The 25050-nt window shown below is 45.9% G+C and overlaps 3 protein-coding genes across 5 annotated transcripts in view; 2 read left to right on the plus strand and 1 right to left on the minus strand.

Moving 5' to 3' along the window:
- Window positions 1-360: 360 nt before the first annotated feature.
- mfsd2b (MFSD2 lysolipid transporter B, sphingolipid) lies at window positions 361-16977 on the plus strand. Of its 2 annotated transcripts, XM_031866175.1 has the most exons (15): window positions 361-735; window positions 1295-1669; window positions 5220-5345; window positions 5464-5588; window positions 8574-8697; window positions 10395-10473; window positions 10625-10806; window positions 12052-12142; window positions 12787-12908; window positions 13351-13434; window positions 13802-13885; window positions 14032-14141; window positions 15411-15554; window positions 15811-15987; window positions 16616-16977. In XM_031866175.1, the coding sequence occupies exons 2-15, from the start codon at window positions 1313-1315 to the stop codon at window positions 16662-16664; spliced, it is 1854 nt and encodes a 617-aa protein (XP_031722035.1). In that variant the 5' UTR covers window positions 361-735; window positions 1295-1312; the 3' UTR covers window positions 16665-16977. The 2 variants fall into 2 exon arrangements, with proteins under 2 accessions (XP_031722035.1, XP_031722036.1); XM_031866176.1 differs by lacking the exon at window positions 361-735 and having other exon boundaries at window positions 742-1669.
- Window positions 16978-17038: 61 nt separating this feature from the next.
- On the minus strand, window positions 17039-21275 carry wdcp (WD repeat and coiled coil containing). 2 transcript variants are annotated; one of them, XM_031866173.1, is made up of 4 exons: window positions 21165-21275; window positions 18629-20570; window positions 18225-18345; window positions 17039-17942 (listed from the first exon to the last, which is right to left on the minus strand). In XM_031866173.1, the coding sequence occupies exons 2-4, from the start codon at window positions 20549-20551 to the stop codon at window positions 17758-17760; spliced, it is 2229 nt and encodes a 742-aa protein (XP_031722033.1). In that variant the 5' UTR covers window positions 20552-20570; window positions 21165-21275; the 3' UTR covers window positions 17039-17757. The 2 variants fall into 2 exon arrangements, with proteins under 2 accessions (XP_031722033.1, XP_031722034.1); XM_031866174.1 differs by having other exon boundaries at window positions 18629-21275.
- An 85-nt stretch (window positions 21276-21360) lies between these two features.
- Window positions 21361-25050, plus strand: part of fkbp1b (FKBP prolyl isomerase 1B) — a 7080-nt gene continuing 3390 nt past the window's right edge. The window contains exons 1-2 of the mRNA XM_031866297.1: window positions 21361-21610; window positions 22056-22103. Of these exons, the coding sequence (XP_031722157.1) occupies window positions 21574-21610; window positions 22056-22103 (85 nt within the window). The 5' untranslated portion in view covers window positions 21361-21573. The remainder of the gene's footprint in view (window positions 21611-22055; window positions 22104-25050) is intronic.

Genomic DNA, 25050 nt, shown 5'->3' on the forward strand with positions numbered 1-25050 from the left:
GAGCTATCTAGTCACGCTTGAGTGGTCCTTGTTGAGTTCCTTTCGCACGCACACCTTTCCGGCTCGTTGTTCCGAAGAACCGCACAGGTACATTTTCCGCGAGGGAAATGAAACCAAACTGCACTTTAGACATTCCGCGTGTTAACAGCGCGTGAGTAATAATGATGCGCTCTAACAGAATGATAAGAGACCGGGGTGAGTGTTTGTAAATGAATATGTCACCAAGCGTGATGCTTTTTATACGGAATGCCAAAGAACCAATAATGATGCTTATTGTATACCCTTTCAAGAGTAGAATATTATAGGAATAATATATGATTGTTTAACACATGCTTAAAAATAGCACTATTTTGTCACTATCTCACTAAAAACACACCTATGAAGTCAGAAACAACAGTGTTTTCTGTGGCATGGTCCCCTTGCCGTGCCTTCCCATCCAAAACACACACACGCACACACTGCTCGTGTCAAACACACGCCTCGCATAATCTCTCACACATTCATTGCCTACATACATGCGATCCGTTGAGTGTTGTGCACCGTGACGGCCGCTGCACGGCGCCGCTCCGTCACTGCAGACTGAAAGCAAACCGGGAGCGGAGACGCGCAGACCGTCTCCATCCTCCGCAGTCTCCTTCTCATCCTGCCTGTCCGACCGACTGACTGGCAGATCACCGCAAAAACTAACTGACCATAGCCGCTGACAACAGCGGCAGCTTTTCCCATCAACAAGAGGTAGGACCATACATCTGTTTTCTCCTTTAAAAAAAAGAAAATATATATAAGCAAGGTTCTTATCAGTGGTTGTTTATGGATGTGCTTTCAGTAATAGTAGGGCAGACTAACACACTCTTGCACGGGACATCGTCGCTGTTTTGCGCCCGTTTGCTCTTTCTCAAGCGCAGACAGCTGCGCAAGCTGTCAAATACAGCAGGTGATGGTAACCTGAATGACATTTGACTTTTAGTGGTCTGTTTATTTAGAAAAGGTTGCTTAGTTTGAGCATGTGTGTGTCTGTGTGTGTGTGTGTGGTTTCTTGTTACATTCTCCTGCATCTGTATTCAACTCTGCTGTTGTGCATTGTCCCATTTATGCCTTTTTGTGCATGCATCCAAAGTCTTTGTGTGTTTGCGTGCCTGCATTATTGTCATTGATTGAGTGAGTGTGTGCGTGCCTATATGCTTTTTTTTTTTTTTTTTACAGATGTGTGTGTGCGTGTGTGTGTGTGTGTGGCACCACCGCCTGTCTGACATTTGCCCTTTCCTTCCCCTTTCTCTCCCCGGCCTCATTCCAGAGCAACCACAGCATGTGAATGGCGGTAGAAAGCGGCAGAGTTGTCACAGAGGAGCAGGAGGAGCCCGCGGCCTCCGGAGCCGTCACTCGCGCGCACCGCGCACACACCCGGAGCCAGAGCCACATCCAGTTTCAGCCTCTGACACACAGCACCAGCACCACCACCACCCAGTGGCAGGCTCCCCGCGCTCTCGCTCACACGAGGAGTCGCAGTCACACGCACTTCAGCACTCCTTCGCACACGCCTGCGCAAAAGTACGGCTGCCGCCTCACGCACAGCCTCTCAGCCATGACCAAGGGGGACAAGGGAGCGCAGGGCTCCGCGGGGAAGCTCATCAAGCCCACTGAGCCGCTGTTCCCCAAAACTCCTCAGCAGGTAAGGCCACCTGTGCTTCTTCTTCTGTTGTTGTTGTTTGTCATCACATGTGCAATGGCAGCTTGTTTCGACCAGTGCTGTGTAGTGAGGCACAAATCTGAGTGAGAATTTCCAATCTCATCTGGTGTGTTTTGCAGCTTAGGTTGGCTGTGAGTGACTTCACATGATTGGATGGAGAAGGAGAGAAAAAACAACAACTATCTGTTTGCAATTAATCAGCTGCATTGTTTCCCTGTGAACTGTAATCCACTTGATTGTGAAGTTGATTGTTTTCATTTGAGCAAGGTTGCTCTGACTGATAGGATGATGACCTTTTTTCTCTGATCAGTGGACTTAAGTGAGGAAATAGAGTCGTGATCACATTCATTATAGGAAGCAAGACAGTAGAAAGGAATGACTTACTCAAGTTTTACAAATACCAGAAGACTGGGTTGACTTATCTCTCGTTAGATTCATCATATCAGAGCTGTGGCTGATTGCCATTTGAGTGCTAGAAGGTGATAAGTCTGTGAAGGAAGTAAAACTTTGGCGTGTGAGTGTGTGTTTGTATTTGTGTTTGAATGGAAGTGAGCTGTGAAGACAGCAAGTCTTCACACGGTGTATTGCCTCTTGGTTTAGATACCATGTAATGCAGAACAGTTTTTGAAATACTGTCGCAAAGCAATACCGTGGAAGTTAGTCACTCGTTTTCTGTTTCCCTACGTTGACTCAGGTTGCTTGTGAAAACAGCATTACATCACGGATACATCACGCATACATCACTCGATCTAACTAGTTCTGCGTCTGTCTCCTCTCTAAAGCTCTGTCTGATCTGCAGTGTTAATATACGGTATTTAATTATATTTGGAAGAAAAGTTGAGTATTGTCTCAGCATAAATAGTCGTTTTTTATTTCCCCAAAAGACCTTTAAGATGTAGCTGGAACATGTTGGGACCACTTCTGGGCCAGAAGCTTCAAAGTTCAAAGTATACGGACTGAAGTGGACACTTTCTCCCGTCGTGAATGTGACTACATGACGGATCAATGCTCAGTAAACTGCCACAGCAAATTCCACATACGGAGCTTTGTCACACTGACATGCCCGGGGAGCCATAAATTCTGTCCATCTCTGGATTTACTGGATTTGATTCCCTGCGAGTTCAGCCGGCGTCACCAGGCGACCATTGACATTTTGATGGCTTGCTTCCATCACTGACATAATCAACCTTTTGCTTTCATTCTCATAATCCATAATCTAAAGTGATGGCACAAAGCTACTGTTGTCAACTCCCACAACGAGAACCCTTTGGTATGACCCTGATAGCCAGAATTGTCAGAAAATCCGTCACTGAATGAACATTTAAACAGTTTTTTTTATATCCATTTTACCAGCTTAACTTTTTGCACGCAAACCTTCAGTGTACACATTTTATTTGGAGAATATAGCTTTGCTGGCACATGTTTTTCTCCCCTCCTTTTCTTTGCACTAGAATTATCCTCAATCCTGACTTAAATCACTTGCAGTTCAGTTTCCCCTCTAGCGGTTAAGGATTCATGAACTTTAGAGATTAGTCTTATCTGTCCTTGCTTGTTGACAGTCTTAACTTTGCAGATGCTCCCTTTAGTCAGAGCCAGCGTTTCTGTCTGTGTTTTGAATTGTGTGTGTGTGTGTGGGGGGTGCTGTTTGTGCATCCAGACATTAGAAAGGATATCCTGTTTATCCTCTTTGATGATAAGAATGCAGTAATGAAAGATTGAGAGTAAGTGTTTGGAGGGAAAGAATAAGAGTTTAGAGACAGAGAGAGAGCGAGAGAGAGAGACAAACAGAGATAGAGCGAGACAGAGAGAGAGAGAGAGATGGAGTATTTTTTGCACATCATCAGATAAGCAGCATTCTCCAGACACCAAAGACTTTAATTTCTCTCTCTCCAATTATTAATTAATTAATTTCAGTGAGAGTGGAAGAAGAGAGAGTTTTGAAGTCGGAACCGCCGCGCAGCCTTTACTTACCTCTGACCCGCTTGTCTTGCGATTGAATAATTACACACCTACCTCCTGGTAATTGTCGCTCTCGAACCCCTCCATGTTTTGATGGGGCGACAAAAAAGGAGGAAGAGAAAACGTGGGCCGGATAATAACAGTGTGCCGGTCGTGGCAGTGGTTACTTTGGTGATTTCCCCCTTTCATGAAGCTCTTGGATGGGGTGGGGGGGGGGGGGGTAGCTGTGGGGCTATGCCTGGGCCACTGGATGTGGAGTGACACTGTTTTGTGTGTGTGTGTGTGCCTGACACCAAAGGTTATATAGAATCGGGGGAACAGGCAAAGGTTGTGCACAGCCCCTGGAGACAGTCGTAAATATTGTGCTCCCCAGACTGTGGTGACTCGTCTTATTCATGTGTGAAGATGAAAGCTTTCCCCTTCTTTTTGCACACACACACACACACACACAGACCTACACACACACACACGTCACGCACACACACAGTCACGTGTCTGATGGTTTTGGCAGAGCACGGTGAGGGGAAACGGAGCTGTGGATGACTCGGTGGGTTTCTCCGGCTCCTCCATGGGCCTCAGTGCCTGCGCAGACGGACCACAATGCAAACAGCCGGCAAGGGGGGGGGGGGCTCCTGATTCTCTATCTATTTAACACGCACACATATTTTATACATGAGCATCTCTCTTGCCTGCTAGAGTAAGTCATTTAGGGAGGCAAAGATACGGGAAGATGATCTAAGTTTGCAGTTACAGTCTATCTGTGTGTGTTTTTTCTTGGAGAAACACATAAACGTCCACGCATCCTCAACGTACGTCACGTACGACATGAAGATGAGAAGGAATGTTATTTTCGGAGCACCTGAAATTGAATTTGGAGGAAGGATTGAGACCATGAACAACTACATGATTCAATATCTATGAGTCATAAGAGGGGGCAACATGAGAGCGACACAGCTCGCTTCACGTTGGTGTGTCTGGGAAGTCGTCTCCAGTTTAGGTGGGAATTTGTTCGGGAACTAAAATAAAAGTTAGTTTAGTTGGTTGGATTTCACGGCTTTCAGTCTAAAGTACTCAACCTACAGTTTACCATGTTATGACTGAATCATCCACGCTGATTGGCTAACAAAGTGACACACTACTCCTCACTTTCTGGATTTAAAATGATGATGAAAATATAAGAAAGAAAAGTAGGATGCACACATGCACGCGTGCACATGTTACAGATTGCTTGATCCTGTTAATTCAAAATAATCTGAATATATTGTTTTCAATTACGTCTCTTGGCCTCAGCCTTGATGGTATGGTGTCCATAAATGCAAAACCTTGTCAGAAGCAATTACCTTATACTTAGTTTAAACCACAACGCTAAGCAGTTCTATTGTGTGTTTAGTGACAGCAAGCAGTTTTCAGCGCCGGGCATCCTTTATCTCCCGTTCCCTGCGAGGAATGAGAGTCTTCCCCAGATCGCTTGCAGTGGAGGAAAGTTAATTGGCTCATTAGCAGCCTGACCTGTGTGGCCACCATTATCTGAAAATAAGTTTCTTCCTCCGCTCTGTCGCCTCTGTCTCCACAGACCGAGTTGGGCCATAAGTTGACATTTAGCAGCAAGCTGTGTTTCGCCATCGGCGGCGCGCCCAAGGAGGTGGCTGCCAGCGCCACAGCCTTCTTCCTGCAAATATACCTGCTGGATGTCGCTCAGGTATGTGTTTGACAATGAGGAAAAGTGTGTGTGTGTGTGGCTCCTTTATATGAGAAGCAAATGGTTGTGTGTGCCTGCATGTGTTTTTATTTTACTCTGTTCCCGTTCTGCTCCGCAGATCAACGCCTTCCAGGCCTCCATGGTGCTGTTCATCGGTAAAGCCTGGGGGGCCGTGACCGACCCTGTCGTCGGTTTCTTCATTACGAAGAGCAGATGGACCAGGATTGGCAGACTCATGCCCTGGTGAGCTCCCTGCTCACACCATGAAGGAAACTCCATCATTGTTGTTTCTCTTTCACAGTCATTGGGTTCTTTCTTTCTCCTTTTATCTGTAAATCACATTCAAAACATCTGGTTGTACAGAAATAGTAATAATAAGACAGTTCTTTAGGGAAGGACTGTTACTGCTTTCAAGATATTGCCACAGAAGTATATTATTGTATTCGGCTACCAAGGAAAATTCATACACAAAATCTCATTGTTTAACTGCAGTTCAACCTTTAAGAAGGAGGACATATAAGCAATTTCATAAAAAAAGCAAAATAATATTTCATTTATTTATTTACCGAAGCTAATAGACTTGTTTAAAACACAGTAAGGTGCTGCTGTTGACATACAGATAAGCTTGCGTAAAAAGGACTGGAATTTGTCAACAGATTATGAAACTTTGTTTTGGTTTTCTCCCACTCTGTCAGACATAATTACGGACCCTACATCATGCTCGTGTTTGTGCAAAGTCTAAACAGATAAAAACCCCAATGTGCTCCACTTTCGGATGTTTTCCCAAATTATTCTCAGGCCCGAGGCTCTCACCTGAGGATTGGGCAGAATAAATAGCCTTTGTGCTTTAATTACACTGTTCCCGACGCTCCCTCTGATGAGCTTTACATAGTTCAGCTTCAAGGGCGTCGGCTGTTCTTTTTGTTATTTCCGCCGTTTGAGGCCAGACAACAAAAGACAAGGAAATTCATCTGCATTCTTTCATGAGTGGTGTTGCCACCGTTCCTCCCCGATTACATTTGATTACATCTATGTAACACCTCATTTCACATTTGGACATCACCCAGCTGCCTTTGTGCGCAAGATGCTAAGTATCTCACGGCCTCTCAGAGGAATTATTCTTTGTGGCTCTACGATTGCGGATTATACGAAGCTATTAACACAAATCACCATTTTTGCAAAAGATGATCCTATAAGCGGCTGCGCATGTGTGTGTGTGTGTGTAGTCTTTTGAACACTTACTGTAATTACACATTCAGGATCTAATGCCGACTGCATTATAAACCATAGATTACATACGAGCTGACAGTGCTGCAGGGGGACCAGGTCCACTGTGGCCAGCCGGCCACAGATGCTGATGGCTGTTGAATCAGCTTTGATTACTCACAGGAAGCAGCAGGTGTGTGTGTGTGTGTGTGTGTGTGTGTGTGTGTGTGTGTGTGTATGTGCGCCCATGTGAATACTGTGTGTAGTATATACACTATGTGGGTATTTGAAATGTGGGCTCATCAGTATGTGTGAAGAGATTGCAAGACATTCCCTCAGATTGGACCCTGTTTGGAAAGTCCCCTCTGCCCATCCAGCAGGAAGCGTTCATTGCCAGACATAACGTGATTCCTATCTTCTTTAGGATGGAGTCATTTGGCCCAAAAAACGCCCTCCTGGGTGCTGCCCTGTTTATTATTTTTGTGGTTGTAGTATATTGCACAATCCCAGTGGCGAGAACTTTTTTCTTCATGGAAGATTGTCTCTACTAGAGAAAGACACAGTGATGGTATACCAGTGGAGGAAGAAATGCTCCTTTCCTGAAGTAATAGTACCGATACAACAATGTAAAATATTATTATTGAAGTATTATGAGTCAAATACTACTACCTACTTGGCCCTTGTGACAGCTATATCATTATACAATATGTGTATTAGATTGATTGATTAATATGACTGCTCTAATTCTTTTACATAAGTAGAATATGTAAGAGTACAAAAGTAGCCTACAATATTCCTCACTGAAATGTAGTGGACTGTATGAACACTAAATCTCAAAGTCAACGAAGAAAGCACACTCTCACCCGCTGACCTTCCTCTCCCCTCTGCACAGCATCTAATTAAAACTCTGCAGGAGCAAGTCAGAAAGAAGAGAACTATGCGCGCCAGCCTCCTATCAGCCCGCCCTGTCTTAATTAAGACGTGTGCAAAATGATTGGGGACAGGTGCGAGTGTGTTTCCAATGCGTGAACGCGCGAGTGTGCTTGGCGCATGTGCCGTTGTCGCCGCTCCCCGAAACACGCAGTCATCTTGCAGGAACGTTCTGACCGCCCCATTCATCGCCCCCCCCCCCCCACCCCCCCGGGGGCCCTTTCATCGCTCCCATGACCGAGCGGTCAATACTGCAGCACCAGCGTTACCGGCCGCCTTTGTTTGAAGCAAACAATCAGGAGGAGAGTGAGGTGGGCGGGCTGGACGATGCTAGAAATGACCACTACCTCTGCCTCTCTCTCTGCTCCTTTCTCCCGCTTTCTCTGTTCACAACTCCCGGTGCAGTCGGAGCGGGTCAGAGTTCAGAAGCCGCTGCAGGTTTTTGTCACAGTCACCAAAATCCCCACCGGCCCCCTTGTTCTACCTGTTAATGTGCAGCTGTTTCAGACCCTACACCGCATGACAAACAAACGCTCTTTTAAGGAAAAGGCGGATGATATGTTGGTGTTTGCACAGACAAGTCGTACAGTTGATCCTCCATAATCTGCCCGTTTTGGCGTCACATCAAAACACACAGCTGTTCACGTTAACCGTAACGACACACCACGGTTGTTTACCTATGAATTATACACGGCTCCCGTACCGTATCGCTCCGAGTTCTGCAAGAAGCACAACGCAGCAGAACTGCTTCATGCGGCCTTTGCGTGAGCGTGTGCTGCTTATTCATGCGTTTGTGTGTGTGAACGGTTTGAAATATTGTGGTATTTCCTGTCACACTTACAACATAATCATTTAGCTGTCAGCTTAGCCTCACTGTAATCTTCCACAAATATGGCCTGATTTTAACACTGCACCGCTATGGATATTACATAACACAACCACTGTCATCTGTACTCATACAATGGAGATGGTGGCTGCTTGGAGATTTGCGTAGACCCCTCATTGAGACGTAATTACAGTACGTGTGCTTCATATTGACAGTTGGCTTCAGTGTTTATTCTCACCTGACATGCGTCTGTGTGCGTTTTCCAGGATGGTGGGTTGCTCTCCGTTCCTGGTGGTCTCCTACTTCTACCTCTGGTTCGTTCCTCCCTTCATCAGCGGCAGGTTCCTCTGGTACCTCGGCTTCTACTGCCTCTACCAAACCCTCATCACTGTAAGTACGAATGCCCTTTCAGGAGTGCATTTTGAAGTTTTGGGAATCTGAAATGCCGCATGCGTGCTTTTACATCACTCAGCGGGAATTCGGGCGCGCGGCGCAAGAGAGGCGGCGAGTGGGAGACGGGAGATGAAAGCTCTTATTGATGCGGCTCACAGTCGGCAGAAGACATGTTGCGTAACAATATAGATAAAATGCTGCAAACACTGCGAATAACAAACGTGGGAGATGATTACAGTCGTCTCATGCCAGACTCCGACAGCTCCTGGTTGGGTTTGCGCTTTGATTTGTCAGACAAGCAGCACATCAGAGCCCAGAGCTCTTAGATTGCTCACCTCAAAGGGGAAGCGTAGTTATTTAGGTTGCCTTTTGTTATTATGGTCCAGACCATTCATCTCTCTACCCCTGCTCTGGGGTAACCCATCTAACATGTGCTACAGAGTGCGCAGACCGCTGCAGCCACAGTGCGGCGAGCTGTAATGGCATGTCATTCTAACTACTTGATAAGTATACGGGCAGCCCTGCCAGGAACCTCTTGCTGGGTAAATGCTGGTTACCACTTTTAGCCTGCCTTCATTGTCTCTGGATGTGTGTGTTTGTGTGAAGTGAGCTGGGAGAGGCCAGCTGCTATCATTCTGTAAACACAGGCTAGGATGCAAGACATCATCTGTTTATGTAATCAAGCTTTAACGGGGCTTCTATCCGATTTATTAGTTCTCACTTCCATCTGCAGCGAACGGTTTAAGCAGGTTAAATTCTATAAATGTTTGCGTCCAGTAAAGGCCCCATAAATAACATACCGTTCAGAACCGGCGGCTGGAGAAAACCCTTCCACGGCCGCGTTTATTTTCGTCGCGGCTTCCGCAGTGCTGACTGAGCCCTCGTGTAAATTACAAAGTGAAGCAAGACTCGGTTTGCTCGCCTGTTCTCTGGGAGAGGTGGTGAGGAAGGAGAAAACAGAGAGCTGAGGTCGGCCAACATGGAAACTGCAGAGATTGCTGTATTTTTATCTTCCTTTTTTTCTGTTGCATTTCCACAGGCACTTGTAGATTAAAGACATCTAAACATATCTTGGGTGTTCCCATTTGATTGTGAGTCAAATGTTATACGCTAGACTAAAGAGTGGGGAGCAATGGTGAGGCTGAGCTTAAATGAACGCTTTGACTTGTATGCTAACACGCTCACTATGACAATCGCTCATGTTTAGCAGGTGTGATGTTCAGCATCTTATGGAAATGTCATCAGTTATGGAGGTTTTTAACAAGCCAGTAGAGATCAAAATATCAGGAACGACCAATGTGGTTGCAATTCTCCCTGAAGGGAGAATGAATGTGTGTACCAAGTTCCAATCCATTCAAACGTTTTTGAGTTATTTCACTCAAAAAACGCAAATATCAACCTCATTGTGGTGCTGGAGGAGAATCATTAGGGTTCATCATGTGGGGACCATGAATGTCTGTACAAAGAATTTCATTGCAATCCAACTGAATAGTTCCGAAGATATTTTGGTGTGTACCAAAGGGGTGGAGCGACCAACTAGAGCCATGCTGCCACGCTAAGAACAAAAAACAACTCAAAATTCATTATCTTTCTTCAGCCTTATGAGAATTGCGCGAATGCTGCTGAGCCACATTTCGTTACTTCGTATTCGTTATTTACCCGAGCCATAACTGTGTCTTTCTGCTCCATTGCAGTGCTTCCACGTGCCTTATTCTGCTCTCACCATGTTCCTGAGCACAGACCAGAAGGAGAGAGACTCGGCCACTGCTTACCGTGAGCTCCTTTTAATATGCATAGAAAGCAGCTGCTAATGACTGCAGTGCTGAATTAATCTTTGCTTTCTTTGCATCAGATTAAGAATGTGTGAGTTTGCTTTTGAAGTGCAGGAAACTGATAGCTGGATCTTTTCTTGTGTTGACGCCAGGAATGACAATGGAGGTGCTGGGGACACTTGTGGGCGCCGCCATCCAGGGCCAGATCGTGGCCAGCGCTCACACTCTGAAGCACTGCCCGCCTCACAACATGTCCGCCGGTTACCTTGGCAACAGCAGCGGGACGGAGATCGTCAGGAGGCTGGTGCGCTCCCAGGACTACCTGTCACACTCGGTAAGTGTCCCCGTGAACAGACCGGGAGCCCAGGTGTGCCCAAAGTAGGCCACGGAGGTAAATAACTTGGGACTGTCATCATCGTTCTCACTTAACTTGGAGCTGCGGTGTGCTCTCGGGGAAGGGGGGTCCAAAAAAAGCAGCGCTGAATGAAAAGGAGGATTGTTCGAAAATTGGGTCCATATTTACAGACTGTCTACAGGTTCTGACATCCAAAATGGCCCCGTGTTTTAACCCATGAAACCTGTGGGATTGAAAGGAGACGCCACTGTTTGATATCTGAACCCGACATCCTGAGCCGGCTCCCCTCTCATCGACCACAAAGGGGGTTCACTCCCTCAAATCAGGCTCCAAACTGTGGCCCCCACACTGAGGGGTCTCCGCAGTCTGTAAGTCATTAGGCCTATTTATATCCCACCCGCAACATTTGGAACAAGGCTTCTCCAGATCCAATATGTCTGGGATATGAGTGTTTTACTTCACGGTGGCTGCAGTTTAGTGTAAAGTTGGAGGGAAAGGAACACGATAGGAAACATTTCAGTTTGCAGAGCTGTGAAATAAACTCGACTTCTGCTGTGAGTCCAACAAGTTGCTTCTTTGCGAGGATGAAACAAGTCCAAACTGTCCTGGTGTTGGATTTTGGTTGCACCGCAGCTATTTGGGTTTCTTTTCCGATGGATTTCGGGTGAACCTTTTCGGGGGCGACCCGCTCACCGCGCCAAACCCTCCGCAGCCACCCGCTAAATTCCTCCGCGGTCGCTGGTGAAGGGTGGCACACCGTCTGCGCAAACTAGGTCTGCCCTCGGAAACAGGGTGTGTTTGATGTGCATAAATAATAATGAACTGCTGGCTGAGCCACATGGAAAAATAGCAAACAAACAGAGGTTGTGTAAGGCAGAGCAGTTCCTGTCGAGGTGCAGCATTAAACGGTTACGGCATGTATTTAAGGATACAGCTGTACTTGAGGTTTCCTGCTGTTGATGCTTGTATTTGTACAGTGAAATGCCCGTGGCGGAGTTTGCTATTTAAAGGGATGCCGAGAAAATAAACACAGAAAGTCGCAGGCAATAAATCACGTCGTAATGGACGTATAGCAGGGTGAAATGAAGCACTAGAATCGTTTAGGCATTTGAGCACATTATGAATTAAAGATTGAGATGAGGCTGAGAATAGACTGGCTTCGTGCTGGCTGTGTAAGAAGAGATGGACTGTTGCTGCTACATGTGTGTCCTTTCTCTCCTGCAGAAGGAGATGTACATGATAGCTGCCGGTGTGATAGGAGGAGTGTTTCTCGTCTGCACCCTGGTGATGTTCCTGGGAGTCAAAGAGAGAGACGGTGAGGGAAACAATGACTTCACTACTCCAACATCACGCATAAAGTTCAGTTTACTCATAACAAATAGTGGGACTACTAAGTCTGTCAAATCAGTTGTATAATATCTTCCTTTTTGTGCCAGACATGAGCTGATCTCAGCTTTTCAAATGCTATTTTTTTTTTACAACATTGTACATTGAATATTCTTTAGTTTTGGACTATTTGGTCTCTGGGAACGTTTTTTCTTCTTCTGCATTTCATAGGCTAATGATTCATTTAAAAAAGATTATTCTTACATAAATCAGTGATGAAAAGGAGCGTTAGTTGCAGCCCTAATGAGCTATTCCACATTTGGGAACACATTTTGGACTCAAACCAGTAGAGTTGGAGATGAAACTAGGAGCCGAGGCTCATACTTAATAACTGGAACATTCGCTGTTTTCTTGCATCTTTTTCACTTTTACAAGTACGAGTGTCATTGAACCGTTTGGAGGTCCTCCAGTGTTTGCTCTCATGCTCTGATCTCTGTATTATAAATGACAAACAGCATCCGCTGCAATGCAGCTGGGCAGTGCCAGGAGCAAATCCATCGCCTCTCTCTTAACTGCATGTTATCCGATATATGCTGCATACTCGTATCCTAATTCCACATCTTACCGTTTCAGATCCGTACGCCCCGAAGACAGAGAAGCAGATCCCGTTCCACCAGGGCTTCATCCTGGTGATGAGACACGGGCCGTACCTCACTCTGACCGCTGCCTTCCTCTTCATCACCGTCGCCATTCAGGTGAAAAGCACGTTTACGGCAAATGGAGTCCTGCATCCTGACAAGGCGGAAGAATTGCTGGTGCTCGATGTTGATTTGATCAAAGTAGAAGAGCACTTACTGAAGGCTCACGGTTTAAAGCATGTTTTTAAGGCCGTTTAGAATGATAGCAGCGCGTCATTCTCTGCTGTTTGTCACTTGCAGCCTGACGCTTCAGTTTTGACACCTGGGGTTCAGGCTGTTTAAATTATTGCAGACTACTCCAACTTTTGCATGGGATCTATTTCCGTATGTATCTGCGATCCCTCATCTCAGTGGAGGTGTCAGTTGTCATCCATGCGAGCCCCGGGGTGGGAATAAATCTCTGCAAAACGCCGTCAGCAGCGAGCTGAGCGCCCAGCGACAGCGCTGAGTAGACAAGACATGAGTGAATATCTGAACGTTTCATCTCTGATTTCTGCAGCTGGTACAGAGCAACTTCGTCCTCTTCTGCACTTACGCCGCCGACCTGAGGGATCACTTCCAGAATATTGTGCTGACCATCCTGGTGAGTACAGCTTCTTTCTTTCTAAGCACCCAAAGATACACCATGTGACTTGACTGTAAACTACAAATATAGCGGCGTGGTTAAAAATACATTCAACTTGAACAACACTACATACACTCACTTTATAACTTCTTCATTTTTTCAATCCTGGTACTATTTTTATCCCTATGACCACATTAGACCTTTACTTGAACCACAGCAGCTGTTTTACACAAATTATGTGACAAATATTTCATGTTGACAAAGGAAACTGGCCTCATTCCAGATTTGCACACGCTTACAATGACACTTCTCACATATAGAAACTTCATCATCTTCCTCAGACTATCTTACTCACACGTGATCCAACTTGGACATGTTCACGCAGGTTTCTGCAGTGATAAGCATCCCGGTGTGGCAATGGTTTCTGCAGAGGTTTGGGAAGAAGACAGCGGCTTTTTGCGGTATCACAGTGAGTATACCGTTTTTATTTTGGTTTGCTTTTAACTTGGACTATTACACTTTGATGTTTGTGCCATCTTGTGGACAAAGAAGGCAACGTGGCGCCCTCGTCTATAAGACTTTTTACATTTGTTTTTAAATGATTCCTCTATCTAGTGGATCATGCCCTTCACCTTGATGCTGGTCTTCATCCCCAACGTTGTGGTGGCCTACGTCGTGGCCGTCTCCTCTGGACTCAGTGTGGCCGCCTCGCTCCTGTTGCCGTGGTAAGACTCCAGAGCACATCAGATATCATGCTTCACTCAAGATGATCATCGCTTTTTCTTTATTGTCAATTTAGATATTTAGATATATTTTACAAAAGAAAAGGAGTAAAGCATGGGAACCATTATGTCCTTAGATTTTTTTAAGATCCAGATATGATAGCTTCCCTGTTGTTTGAAGTGGAGGTAGTAACCCATTCCCCCCAGTTTCTGGGAAAGGTCTTTCCACCTTATTCCTCAAGAACAATGTCACTTTTTACAAGACAAATAGGATCAAAGCTTATTCAAAAACACCAAATAATCTCTAAAATGGTCTAAACATCTGAGCTGAATAAACTTTTATCAGATGAACATGTGAACACGGTGCTCCAGTTTCCTCCAGCAGTTTAAAAACCAGGCAGGCCCGGTGGACTGTAGACTCTTTGTTGTTGTTAGATTTGAGAGTCCGTCTGTGTCAACGCTATTTGTGACCGTCCAGGGCGTCTCCAAGGTTTATGTGCCTCCAATGAGGATTAAAAAAAAATATGCTACAGCTTACTTTTCTATCAGTAGAATTTGGATTTATATCCTTGAAATATTCAAAGTCCGCTAAGCCTCCGACATTGTTTATACAAAGGCCGTCCTGCTGTAAGTCTGTCTGTGCAGTGGTTGCACTGCTCATGTTAGTTCCCCTTTGATTTGATGCAAAGCGTCATTAGTCAAACCATGATATAGCACAGAACCTGCTGTTAGTGGTGACCCAGCGCCTAGAGGTTCCTGTCCATTCACTTGGGTCATGTCACGGTCACGAACGTGATGTCATTTTTATGAATCAGAGGCGGCGTCTGCTATAAATCCTCTATATACCATCACAGAGCTAATACACCGCCGGAGGTAACGCAGTCTTCTTCTCAGCGTCTACAAGAACGCTCCTCACTCATCTCTCGTCCCCTCCCTCAAACCCCAAATTACAGGGGCCTCCCACGGGGCCATGTTTATTTTGGAAGGGGCCGATTGTTTATCTTCTCTGCGGGCTGAAGCCGGTGGTACCGAGCGCTGCTCATCGTGTAATCGTCTTATTAGCTCTGTAATTTTAGCCCACCGGTTTATCGGAGAGCTATAAGAGGACCTGCTATAAGATGGTTACAGTCAGAGCGTGAGGGAGGTCTTAGGCGAGCATCATGTCTTTGAGTGAAGACAAAGGACACACGCTCCCAAAATCCTGCAAAAAAAACAACAAAACAAAAACCACAGATTAGTGTTGAACTCTGCATGTATGTGTGTGTGATTCAGGTCTATGCTGCCAGATGTGGTGGATGACTTCAGACTGGCCAACCCCTACTGTAAAGGCCACGAGGCCATCTTCTACTCGTTCTACGTGTTTTTCACCAAGTTCGCAGCGGGCATCTCCCTGGGAGTGTCCACCCTCTGCCTGGAGTAAGTCTGCATTCCTATCACACACACGCTCCATTAATTTACACACTCTATGATGCTCTGCATCTGCACTTAGTCATGATACCTTGCAAAGAAATGCATTAACCCCGGACCTGATGTATGATTCATTATGTGAAAGGTGTGCAGTTGGCTCCTTTGCAGTATTGCAGCGTCAGGCTGGGATGTCGATTTCCTGTAACCTGTGTTTAAATTGGATCTCTGCGTGTGTGTGTGTGTGTGTGTGTGTGTGTGTGTGTAGATTTGCAGGGTATGACACCGGCGCCTGCAAGCAGCCTGCCCCTGTAGTGTACACCCTGAAGCTGCTGATTGGTGCTGCCCCTGTGGCCTTCATTGTTACGGGGTTAATGATCCTACTGCTCTATCCTATCAGCGAAGACGTGCGACTCAGGAACAGACTCTGCCTGGATGAGCTACGGTGAGCAGGATTATTTTTCCTTAAGAAAGTTTGTCTTGGGCTTGAGACTTAAAATCTATAACAGAAAGTCTGCCTAACAAACTGTGTGTTTGAAAACAAAAAGGGCACTTATGAGGCAGTAATGGTCTAATGAGAGACGCCATTGAGTTGCATTATGGGAAATGTAGGAAAAGGAGCTCGACCCATGCTCGAGAATAAAAGTCAGGATATCTCAGCCGCTGCTAGTTTGATTTTGATTATTCTTTCTTCATTTTGACTTCAATAAAAGGGCTTTTTTTAATTGCTGGAGTACCCCTTTAATCCATGACATTAATATTCTTTGCATGAAGGACTTTGTTAAGTTATGAGAAATGTTATTACTTCCCTCCTATTTGTTATCTCATCCGTGGAACAAACTGTTGCCAGTGTGTTCAGCTGCGCCATTATGCCAACAAAGCCATAAGCATTTCATTTACTATTGATCAGCGGTGGAGGAAGTATTCAGATCATTTAATATCAATATGTACAAATATTTCACTATAGTAGCATTGTTGAAGTCCTGTATTCAAAAGTATACCTTTAGATGAAGTACAGAAGTATTGTGAGTAAAGCCGCTGTTACTAATGTGACACACTGACGTCTCCCACAGGAAACAAAGCATCAGCTCCAGAACAACGGAAGATTTGAATAGTGTGTGACCTGGGTCTTGAATGAAGTGAATCCACAAAGCCACGTGTTCCAGTTACCTCCGCTGGAAAGTTGTCCATTAGTGTATATTACACTGATAAATAGTTCAATCGTTCTAATGTAAACTTTTTTGTTTCATTTTCACATGTACTGTACAGTCATCTTGGATATATAAATATATAAGATTACCTAATTTATATCAATGAATGTATACCATTATTTGCTGTGTTTAGCGCTACAATACTGTTATTTATTGATGATATATGATTACTGAGGGCTGATGTTATGAAATGAATAAATGTTGTGGAGGTTGGTTAATAGACCGAATAAATGCGGGTGTTGTGTTTTATTCTCTGGAGTAAAATAAGTAACACACAAAAGAATGCACGCTAGTTATGCAGATTTAATATTCAAAAGGCTACCAAGAGATGTTCTTTTAAACTACTTTCACACTCATTTGGTTTTCAATAGAGCTGCGATTGACAATTTATAGCAATGACAGGGAGGTCTCTGTTGAGGCTTGCCCCCTCTAGTGGTCAGGTGTGTTACTGAGCTCGGTAAAAAGTGCTTTAACTGTGTTCTTATGAACATTATATACAACCCAAAGTGTGGCATGACAATGTTAAATCAAACTTGTATGTAACGCATTCGTTGGAGCGGGACAATTCAGCATAAAAGTGCCAATCCAGAAATTGTATGTGCATCTCATTAACGTGGGGATTTCTGCAGAACAGAAGAAAACATTTACCTCAAACATAAGCCTCTATCAGTTCTCGTACCAGGACACATGTGTTACACGTCTCTAAAACATACTGCTGGTAGAGCACCATGGCACTGCGATCGGTGTCCTCCACAACAGAAGTGCATTTTGTCAACAAGACATTAAAGAACACACATTCTTTGGGTTAAGCTCTCATTTCAAAGCAGCAACATGTAAACATCACATCTGAACAGGCAGCCCTTTGCCACTCGCTACGGTTCTTTAATAGAAAAATACATTTGACATATAACTGGTTATCTGTGTATTGGATCCACTCAAACATATTTAAGTTAGGGACGATACAACTGCGTGAGTCCATGAACTGGGCCGCGTGTCAGGAGGCACTAGGTGGAGAACTCTGCGATGGTGTGGGGGCTTTGGCCGGGGGCTGGACTGGATGGGACGGAGCTCTCAGGAGTCCGCAGGTTAATTTTCCTCTTCCCGTTGCGCACCGTAAGCTCCTCTTTGGGTTTGAACGTCAGAGGCACAAAGCCGTCTGCATCTGCCACAAGCACAACCCACAGTGGACCTGGAAACACAAAGACGATTGGCTCAACATGGTTGTCTCTACATCGGAGATCCGTTTCATTGTCAAGTTAACTTTAAAATGCAAAGTGTAGTTTGAGATGGCTATGGCTGGCTGCTGCGTCTCAGTTGAGGACAGAGTGTTGCTACAGTGAAACATGCGCATTAAAACATAGTAAGCTGCTTTTGTGCTAAACCTTGTAATCTGAACTAGGCTTTTAATCACTTCCAATTATAGCGTATGTGTTGTTGAAGACTGTACAATACAAAACAATGCTGCACATACCATACACCATCTCCACAATAGTTAGGTTGAAGAGGTCCTGAAGGGCTCGCAGACACAGCTTCCCATCACACAGCAGCACCGGCCTCCGCTCGTCGATGAACACGTTCTCCGATAACTGCTTCTGAAACGAGAGAAGGAGAAAGTCAAGAGAAATCAAATAAGTCAGGCTAAATGCTGTTATACCAGTTCATCCATAACTTGATCTGATTTAAACGATTCCGGGTATTTCAGTCGACTTATCCTTAAAGTGTAAATTCCCGCTGATTAAGCTGTTTAAGCCTCTCAAGCAAAAGCTGCTCGTGACAGAGACTGTAGGAAGAGAGGGAATCTCGTCCTCTCTAGTTAGGGTTATTATCCCCTTCATTTACAAATACACAGAGAAAACGTGGGGAGTAGAACTGTACCTGACATGTGACGTTGACATAGGGGGGTTCAGAGGCGCTGGGGTAGACACTCGGGACCTTCTTGCCATTCTGGTTATAATCTCTGATTTCCGTCAGGCACTGCTGTACATCTGCAAAGCGCGTAAAAAGCCTCTCCATGTTGTGAACCAGCTGCTCCAGAGCGCGCTCCTTGGCGGGGCCCATGGCCTTTTCGGGAAAGGGCAGTGTCGGGTCCGTGTGGAGCTTGTCCGGCGGCTCGTAGCGAGGAGAGCCGGCCCGGCCGGAGTCTTTGCCGGCCTGGCCGGCCACCGCCAGGCTGGTCATACGGTTGACGTGGTCCATGTCGAAGTTCTCCACCGTGATGGAGGAAGAGCTGGACAGGGCTCTGTCTCTGTCTGACGCTCGGTCGGAGAAGAACACAGAGCTGGTGACGGGGCTGGGCTCGCCGCTCCCCACCTCCTCCACCAGCCTGCGCCTGTTACCCGCAGAGCGAACAACTCCCCCACCTGGTAACACCAAGTCCTTAATCCCTGGGTGCTCCCTGTCGTCCTTAGGTAGGTGCTCAGAGTGCCTCCTAATCCTTGCGCAGAAATTAGAAGTGGGCTCACGGTGAGCAGAGGGGGGTGGTGTGATTGGAATCTCTCCATCGAGCATCAGCTCTTTGGCTACGAGACGAAGAATGTATTTGTCCGTGTTAGAAGACGGGAGGAAGACGGGGTCATTGGACTTCTGCCGGCCCACCATCAGCAGCAGCATCTTGTCGTTGAGGAAGCAGACTCCTTTGGGCCTCTCGTTTGTCTGCAGAGAGATCTGCTGAATGTTCGGCATGGCAGAGGCCGTGATGCAGTACACCAGCACCATGTTGCAGGTGTTGGAGGCCACTGCGACCGTGGAGCCGCGCGGGTCAAAAGCCACGATGTCCGGAACCAAAATCCCGGGGATGCTGACTTTGCGGCTGGTGGTGACTTTGCGCTCGTAGGTGACCATGATGAGGTGCGAGGAGTCCTGGCCCGAGCCTGTCATGGTGTCTCTGTGACGCAGGTGAAGAAGGGGGCTGGGGTCGGAGCGGCGGTGCCTCGCCAGGAGGTGGGTGAGGTCCAGAGGGCCTGAGCTGGGGAAGAAGGACCTCTCCGACTCAAAAGATCTCCTTCTCGATTCCACATTATTGTCTTCTTCCGACATGACCACATGTGTGCCGTGGCCTTGCGGGGACTCGGCCTCTGACGACATGTCGAAGGCTATGCCGGCATTTAACCCGCAGATTTTGTCCAGAGGCAGCTCTGTAGCCACCGTGACTTGAACATCCCCCGTGGCCTCGATGGCACAGATGTAGCCCCCCACGTCAAAGATGGGGCAGAAGGAGCAGGCCAACAGACTCTTCTGGATGTCATTCCAGATGTAAGAGTGCAGGGAACTTCCTATAGCCACCACCAGGCGTGTGCCATCCTTAGTCCAGCACGCACAGTGGATGAGTCCACTACCTTTGATGTCCGCTTTGATCCTCCTGTTGTCCACTCTCACAGAAAACAGCAAAGACGTGTCCTTCTTGGTCAGCACAACCAGGATGTCCAGTTTAGGATGCCACACGCAGCCTTGGGACAGCAACGGGAACGGCTCACTCATCTCGCAGGTCTGAGTGCACAGCAGCTTGTTCTGCTCCAGCGCACTGAGCTGCAGTTGCCACACGGTAACATGCTTCTTGTGCTGGACAGCCAGCAGAGCGGGAGAGTCCGAGCAGCACAGCGGGCCCCAGAAGAGCCCGAGGACGTGCTCAAACTGCCCGATGACGTTGGTGTCCCCGAAATTCACCTCGCCGTTGATGAAGAAGAGAGAAGTCAGGCAGACCTGCTTGCCGTCTGTCCACGCTATCCCGTGCACAGGGTGGATGGCTCGGTGCAGAGCGTTGAGACCCGTCCGAATCAGCTTTGCTTTACCAAGATCCATCCGGGCAGGTGTGAGGACGCTTTGTTCAAAGAGAAAATACAAATAAAATGTGACTCAGAGGGTTCACATTGAAGACCGAGACCTATCCGGTCTGAGTGGGTCCTGCACCAGAGCAGCTATTGTTGCCTATGCCTTATACCTATGCAGATTAAGAATAGCAAAAGCCTCTCGTGTCTCCTTCCAAGTACATGCCTTAATCCCCTCTGGTGACGAACACTTATAGCTGCTTACCCCTGACTGACCTCAACAGCACACCGATCCTGTCAGGGCCATTCATCCCTTTGGGGCAACTAAGTTAGCTCATTAAAATAGAGAATGTGTTCCTCATCACATGCAGAATAAACCAAAGACAATATATATTGTTAAAAAGACGTGTGCGTGAGCAAAATATAATTCACCATTGACAATTTCACAACTGGAGTATGTCACTAAATCAGATAATGAGGCTATAGAGAATAATACAGTTTACACAGGTGAGGTTACATTACATTGGTATGAGGTTATACACATTTTCAAAGTTATTTAGTTAGCTAGTTATGCTAATGTTTACCTTTAGCATTAACTTATTAAACGTACGTTGTAGCTAATAATTGGTGTAAATATGTACACAAACCTTAGAAAACCACAACCGCCTCATGTGGAATCCGTCTGACGAACTAAAAGCAAGTTCCCCCCGTGTTTTAAATCACGTTTCTACCGGTTGACATGTGTCTGAAATATCCATTTCTAGCTGACCCCGGAAGCAAAACTAACTCACACTGTCGGTGTGCATTATGGGATATGTAGTTGAAATATACACAACAAGCGTTTTGACGCAAAGGCTGAAGACGACGTGCGTCGCGTGAGTTGAAGATCTCGACGCTGTCTTGTGCCACAAACTAGAAAACATCTTGGCTGTCCGACGGCTGGCTGCAGCTGTGAGTCGGTAGTGATCGGTGAATGCATGAATACATGGTTTCCACCGATCACGCATTGTAGTCTGTATGTTTCAGAGCTGATTATTGAAGTACTGTAGCACCACCATGGGCGTGGAAGTCGAGACAATATCCCCCGGTGATGGTAAGTTGATCTATCCGCTTGTGTGGGCTTTGATGCGGGGGTGGTGGTCGTGGTGTAGGGGCTCGGTAGTTCCCCGGAATGTCGTTCAAGTCTTGTCAAATATTAACATAATTTACAACACAATTTGCTTTATTATATGTATGCGGTCATACCAGGAGACCTGCAAGAGTCCTCACGGCTTTATTTCTCTCTGTCAAACGCACTAATATCTCACTCAGAGGGATTTTATAGCCGCTTGCCCTGGAAAAAGAAACCTGCAGGCTAAAGTTTCAAACATGTGGATGAGACTAACATGCATATCTGACTTCAACATGTCTGCGTGCACATTCCTATGGTATTCTGCTCCTCACCAGACTTACCAGAGCCATTGCTAATCTACAGGATAAACTTCTGAGGTGTACAGATACACACAATAACACTTCTTCTCTCTCTCTCTTCTCAACAGGAAGAACATTTCCAAAGAAGGGCCAGGCATGTGTTGTGCATTACATAGGTAACCCACCCCTTTCTTTGCTTTTGGCAATCGTGGAACCAGACATCTTTTTTCCTGTCTCCTTTGTTGAGAGAGGAGGAGGAAATTGGCTCTGTTTGCATGTTGTTGTTGTTGTTGTTGTTGGTTTTTTACAGTATCTTGAACGCAGCAGGGTTCAGTTTGCAGCCCCAGCTCTCTCAAAAGTGTGCACAGTCTGCGGAACATGTATGCACCCGTGTGCCACTTAAAGTTTCATGCAGCAGCTAACACACCCAGAAAATATCATTATTCTGGTTTCTCATGGTGTCAATGCCATTTTAGAGATTGTTGTAACTTGCACATATAGAACACGCACGTGCACAGACACACACGCACACTCTCTTTTGTCTCCTGTCAGATTGCCCAATTTTGAGGTGGGCCAGCGAGACGCTGAGACGTTTGGGTGAAAAGAAAAATTGGGTTATTCGATGCCCCGGGGCTGGCAGCCGAGACAACTAGGTCAGACAGAAAGCAAACAAAACCACAGTCATCAGTCTGTCTGAGTAACTGTTATTACACGGCTATACATGTTATTGCACACTCCCTGGCACTGACTCTAGTAAACAGGTTTTCACTGTGTGTGAGAATTGTTGTATTCTGCTGTATGTGTGTACATGTAATAGTCTTTTCTACTCTTCTTGCTTGATGCTAATGATTTGGCTTCACTTACTTTCTTATAGTATTTGGTTTTAATAAAGGAAGTTCTGCTTTGTTTGACTAGTGTGTTTGTGAAACTAGTCCGGGTCAACTCTGGATAGTAAATGTTGTGTTTTCCTTTGGGCCTGATCTCTGCAGAGATGCAGAGAGAACAACCCGGTGTGCATAGTGAGGGTTTGGTAGACACTCGCTCTTTGCCTGGTGGTGCTGTTTCATTCCACGTGCTGTTATTTGCTTCGTAAATTAGCTAAAGCGGATAAGTCTCCATCTGCACTCTTGGGTCATGCTTATCGTGCATCCTGTTCGTCATTGTCTCGTCTGTTTGCTATTGTAATGATCACCTCCCTGGATGTCACCAACCTGTCCACATCGTCCTGTCTGTTAACAGGACTTGTTTTTTCGCAGTGGGTAGATAGAAAAGAATGTACACCATGTGTATATTATACTTCAGTGTTGAACGCAGGCCCGGAGATTAGCAGAAGAATGTGGTCACTCAACGATGACTCAAAGAGGTATTTCTTCTTAAAAAATGTATTTCCTCCACTGTTTTTGTAGTTGTTCGTATTCAACAGGCAAAAAGAAATCCTAGAACACATGAATTCTATTCTATTTTTTATTTTTTTGCACTTGCCAAGTCCACAGACCGTATATGAGAAGTGGACGTAGTCATCGTGACGTCACTCATTGGTTTGTGGTCTGCTGTTATGAAGGCTCGATTTTGGCCAACTTGGATTACGGCCGTTGCCATTTTGGCTTTTTTGCAACCAGTGAACTATAATCTACTTACTGAGGTAATAAATCAAGAGAGAAGTAGAGTCATTTTCTGAAAGCACACGTGACCAATTAGATCGCTTAGAGCTTACTTACTTTTCAGGTCGAGAAGGACACTCACCCACATTTGGTTTATTTAAAAGCTCAAATACAAGATTAGTTCTAGATCTGATAAAGAGATAGTACTGGTGATAGAGGTTAGCAGAACATCTGGGACGTAAGCCAGTCATCAAGCGAAACCACAGACTGCCCCCTCCACTGCGCTGGTGTACGTTTCCCAGATAGCAGAGCTGAGAGAATCAGCAAGGGTCAGGAGAGAGGGATCTCCTAACACACAGTGGGACTGGAAACCACTCTTGTTTTCAACATGTAACACTAGGGCGCCTCGCTTGCTAACGGCTCTTGCTCATTGCATCTGGAAGCAGATGCAATGATGGTTAATATGAAGAAAAGGAGAGCAGCCGTTGGGTTTCTGTGTCTGGCACTAGGCCGTGAGGATAAACAGCCTGGTCGGTCTCCACTGACGAGGTGTGAGCTCTGGGAGCAGCAGGCCTACTGGATATGATGTCATGCCTAAATGTGGACGTCCTTCCTTACCATGTTTGAGCTCCAGACTCCGCCATGAAACGTGCTGAAGCTGAGACCTTGTGTGTGTGTGTGCGTGTGTGTGTGTGTGTGAGACACCTAAATAGATAGAGACACAGGGTTGTATGTCAGGAGATGACAAACTCGCCTTCCAAGCGGAGAATGTTGTGATCGAATGCCGTGGGAAGTGTTCAATCCCAAGGTTGTTCCTAATAGAACCTTTTATTAAGGTTCCACCTAGAACCCTTCCAGAGGATTCTACCTAGAACCTAACATAGAGGGTTATACCTAAATAAATCTGTTAAATGTTACACCCAGAATCTATCATTTCCCCCTTAAGGATACTAACAAGATCCATCCAGGGGTTCTACCTAGAACCCTTTCATGGTCCAAGGGTTTCATCTAGAACCACAACGGGCCGGGGCAACAATCATGGTTCACATTCACAGTTTGTTTTGGGGGTGCGTGGTTCTGTTGTGGGCTTTCCCCTTTAACACCCATGCTTTTAACAATCCTTGAAGAAATCTTTCTTCCAAAAAGGGTTCTTAATGAAACCCATAGTCTCACAAAGAACCCTTGAAAAACTCTCTTAAATGGTTCCCGGTAGAACTTCAGCCCTTCAGGAAGAACCTGCTTGGGACCCTTATTCAAAGAGTGTATAATGACAGGATTAGATCAACTTTTGAGCCATTGCTGAGGATCATTTTCAGGCCATCAGTGCTGTAGTAGTGAATCGGCGTTTGTTGTATTAGTGTAAAACACTCCGAATAACACATCACAGAATTATTTTATTCTTTCCACTCAGACGTGCGTGTCCGCAGCTGTGAAACAGCATATCGGTTTGTAGACAGATAGCTTTACACGCAGCCCATATTTCATCCACGCTGGGGCCGATAGGGGGGGGGGGGGGGGGGGG

The sequence above is a fragment of the Anarrhichthys ocellatus genome, unplaced genomic scaffold (assembly GCF_004355925.1).
Source record: "Anarrhichthys ocellatus isolate YVR2014 unplaced genomic scaffold, GSC_Weel_1.0 scaffold34, whole genome shotgun sequence".
Lineage (NCBI taxonomy): Eukaryota > Metazoa > Chordata > Actinopteri > Perciformes > Anarhichadidae > Anarrhichthys > Anarrhichthys ocellatus.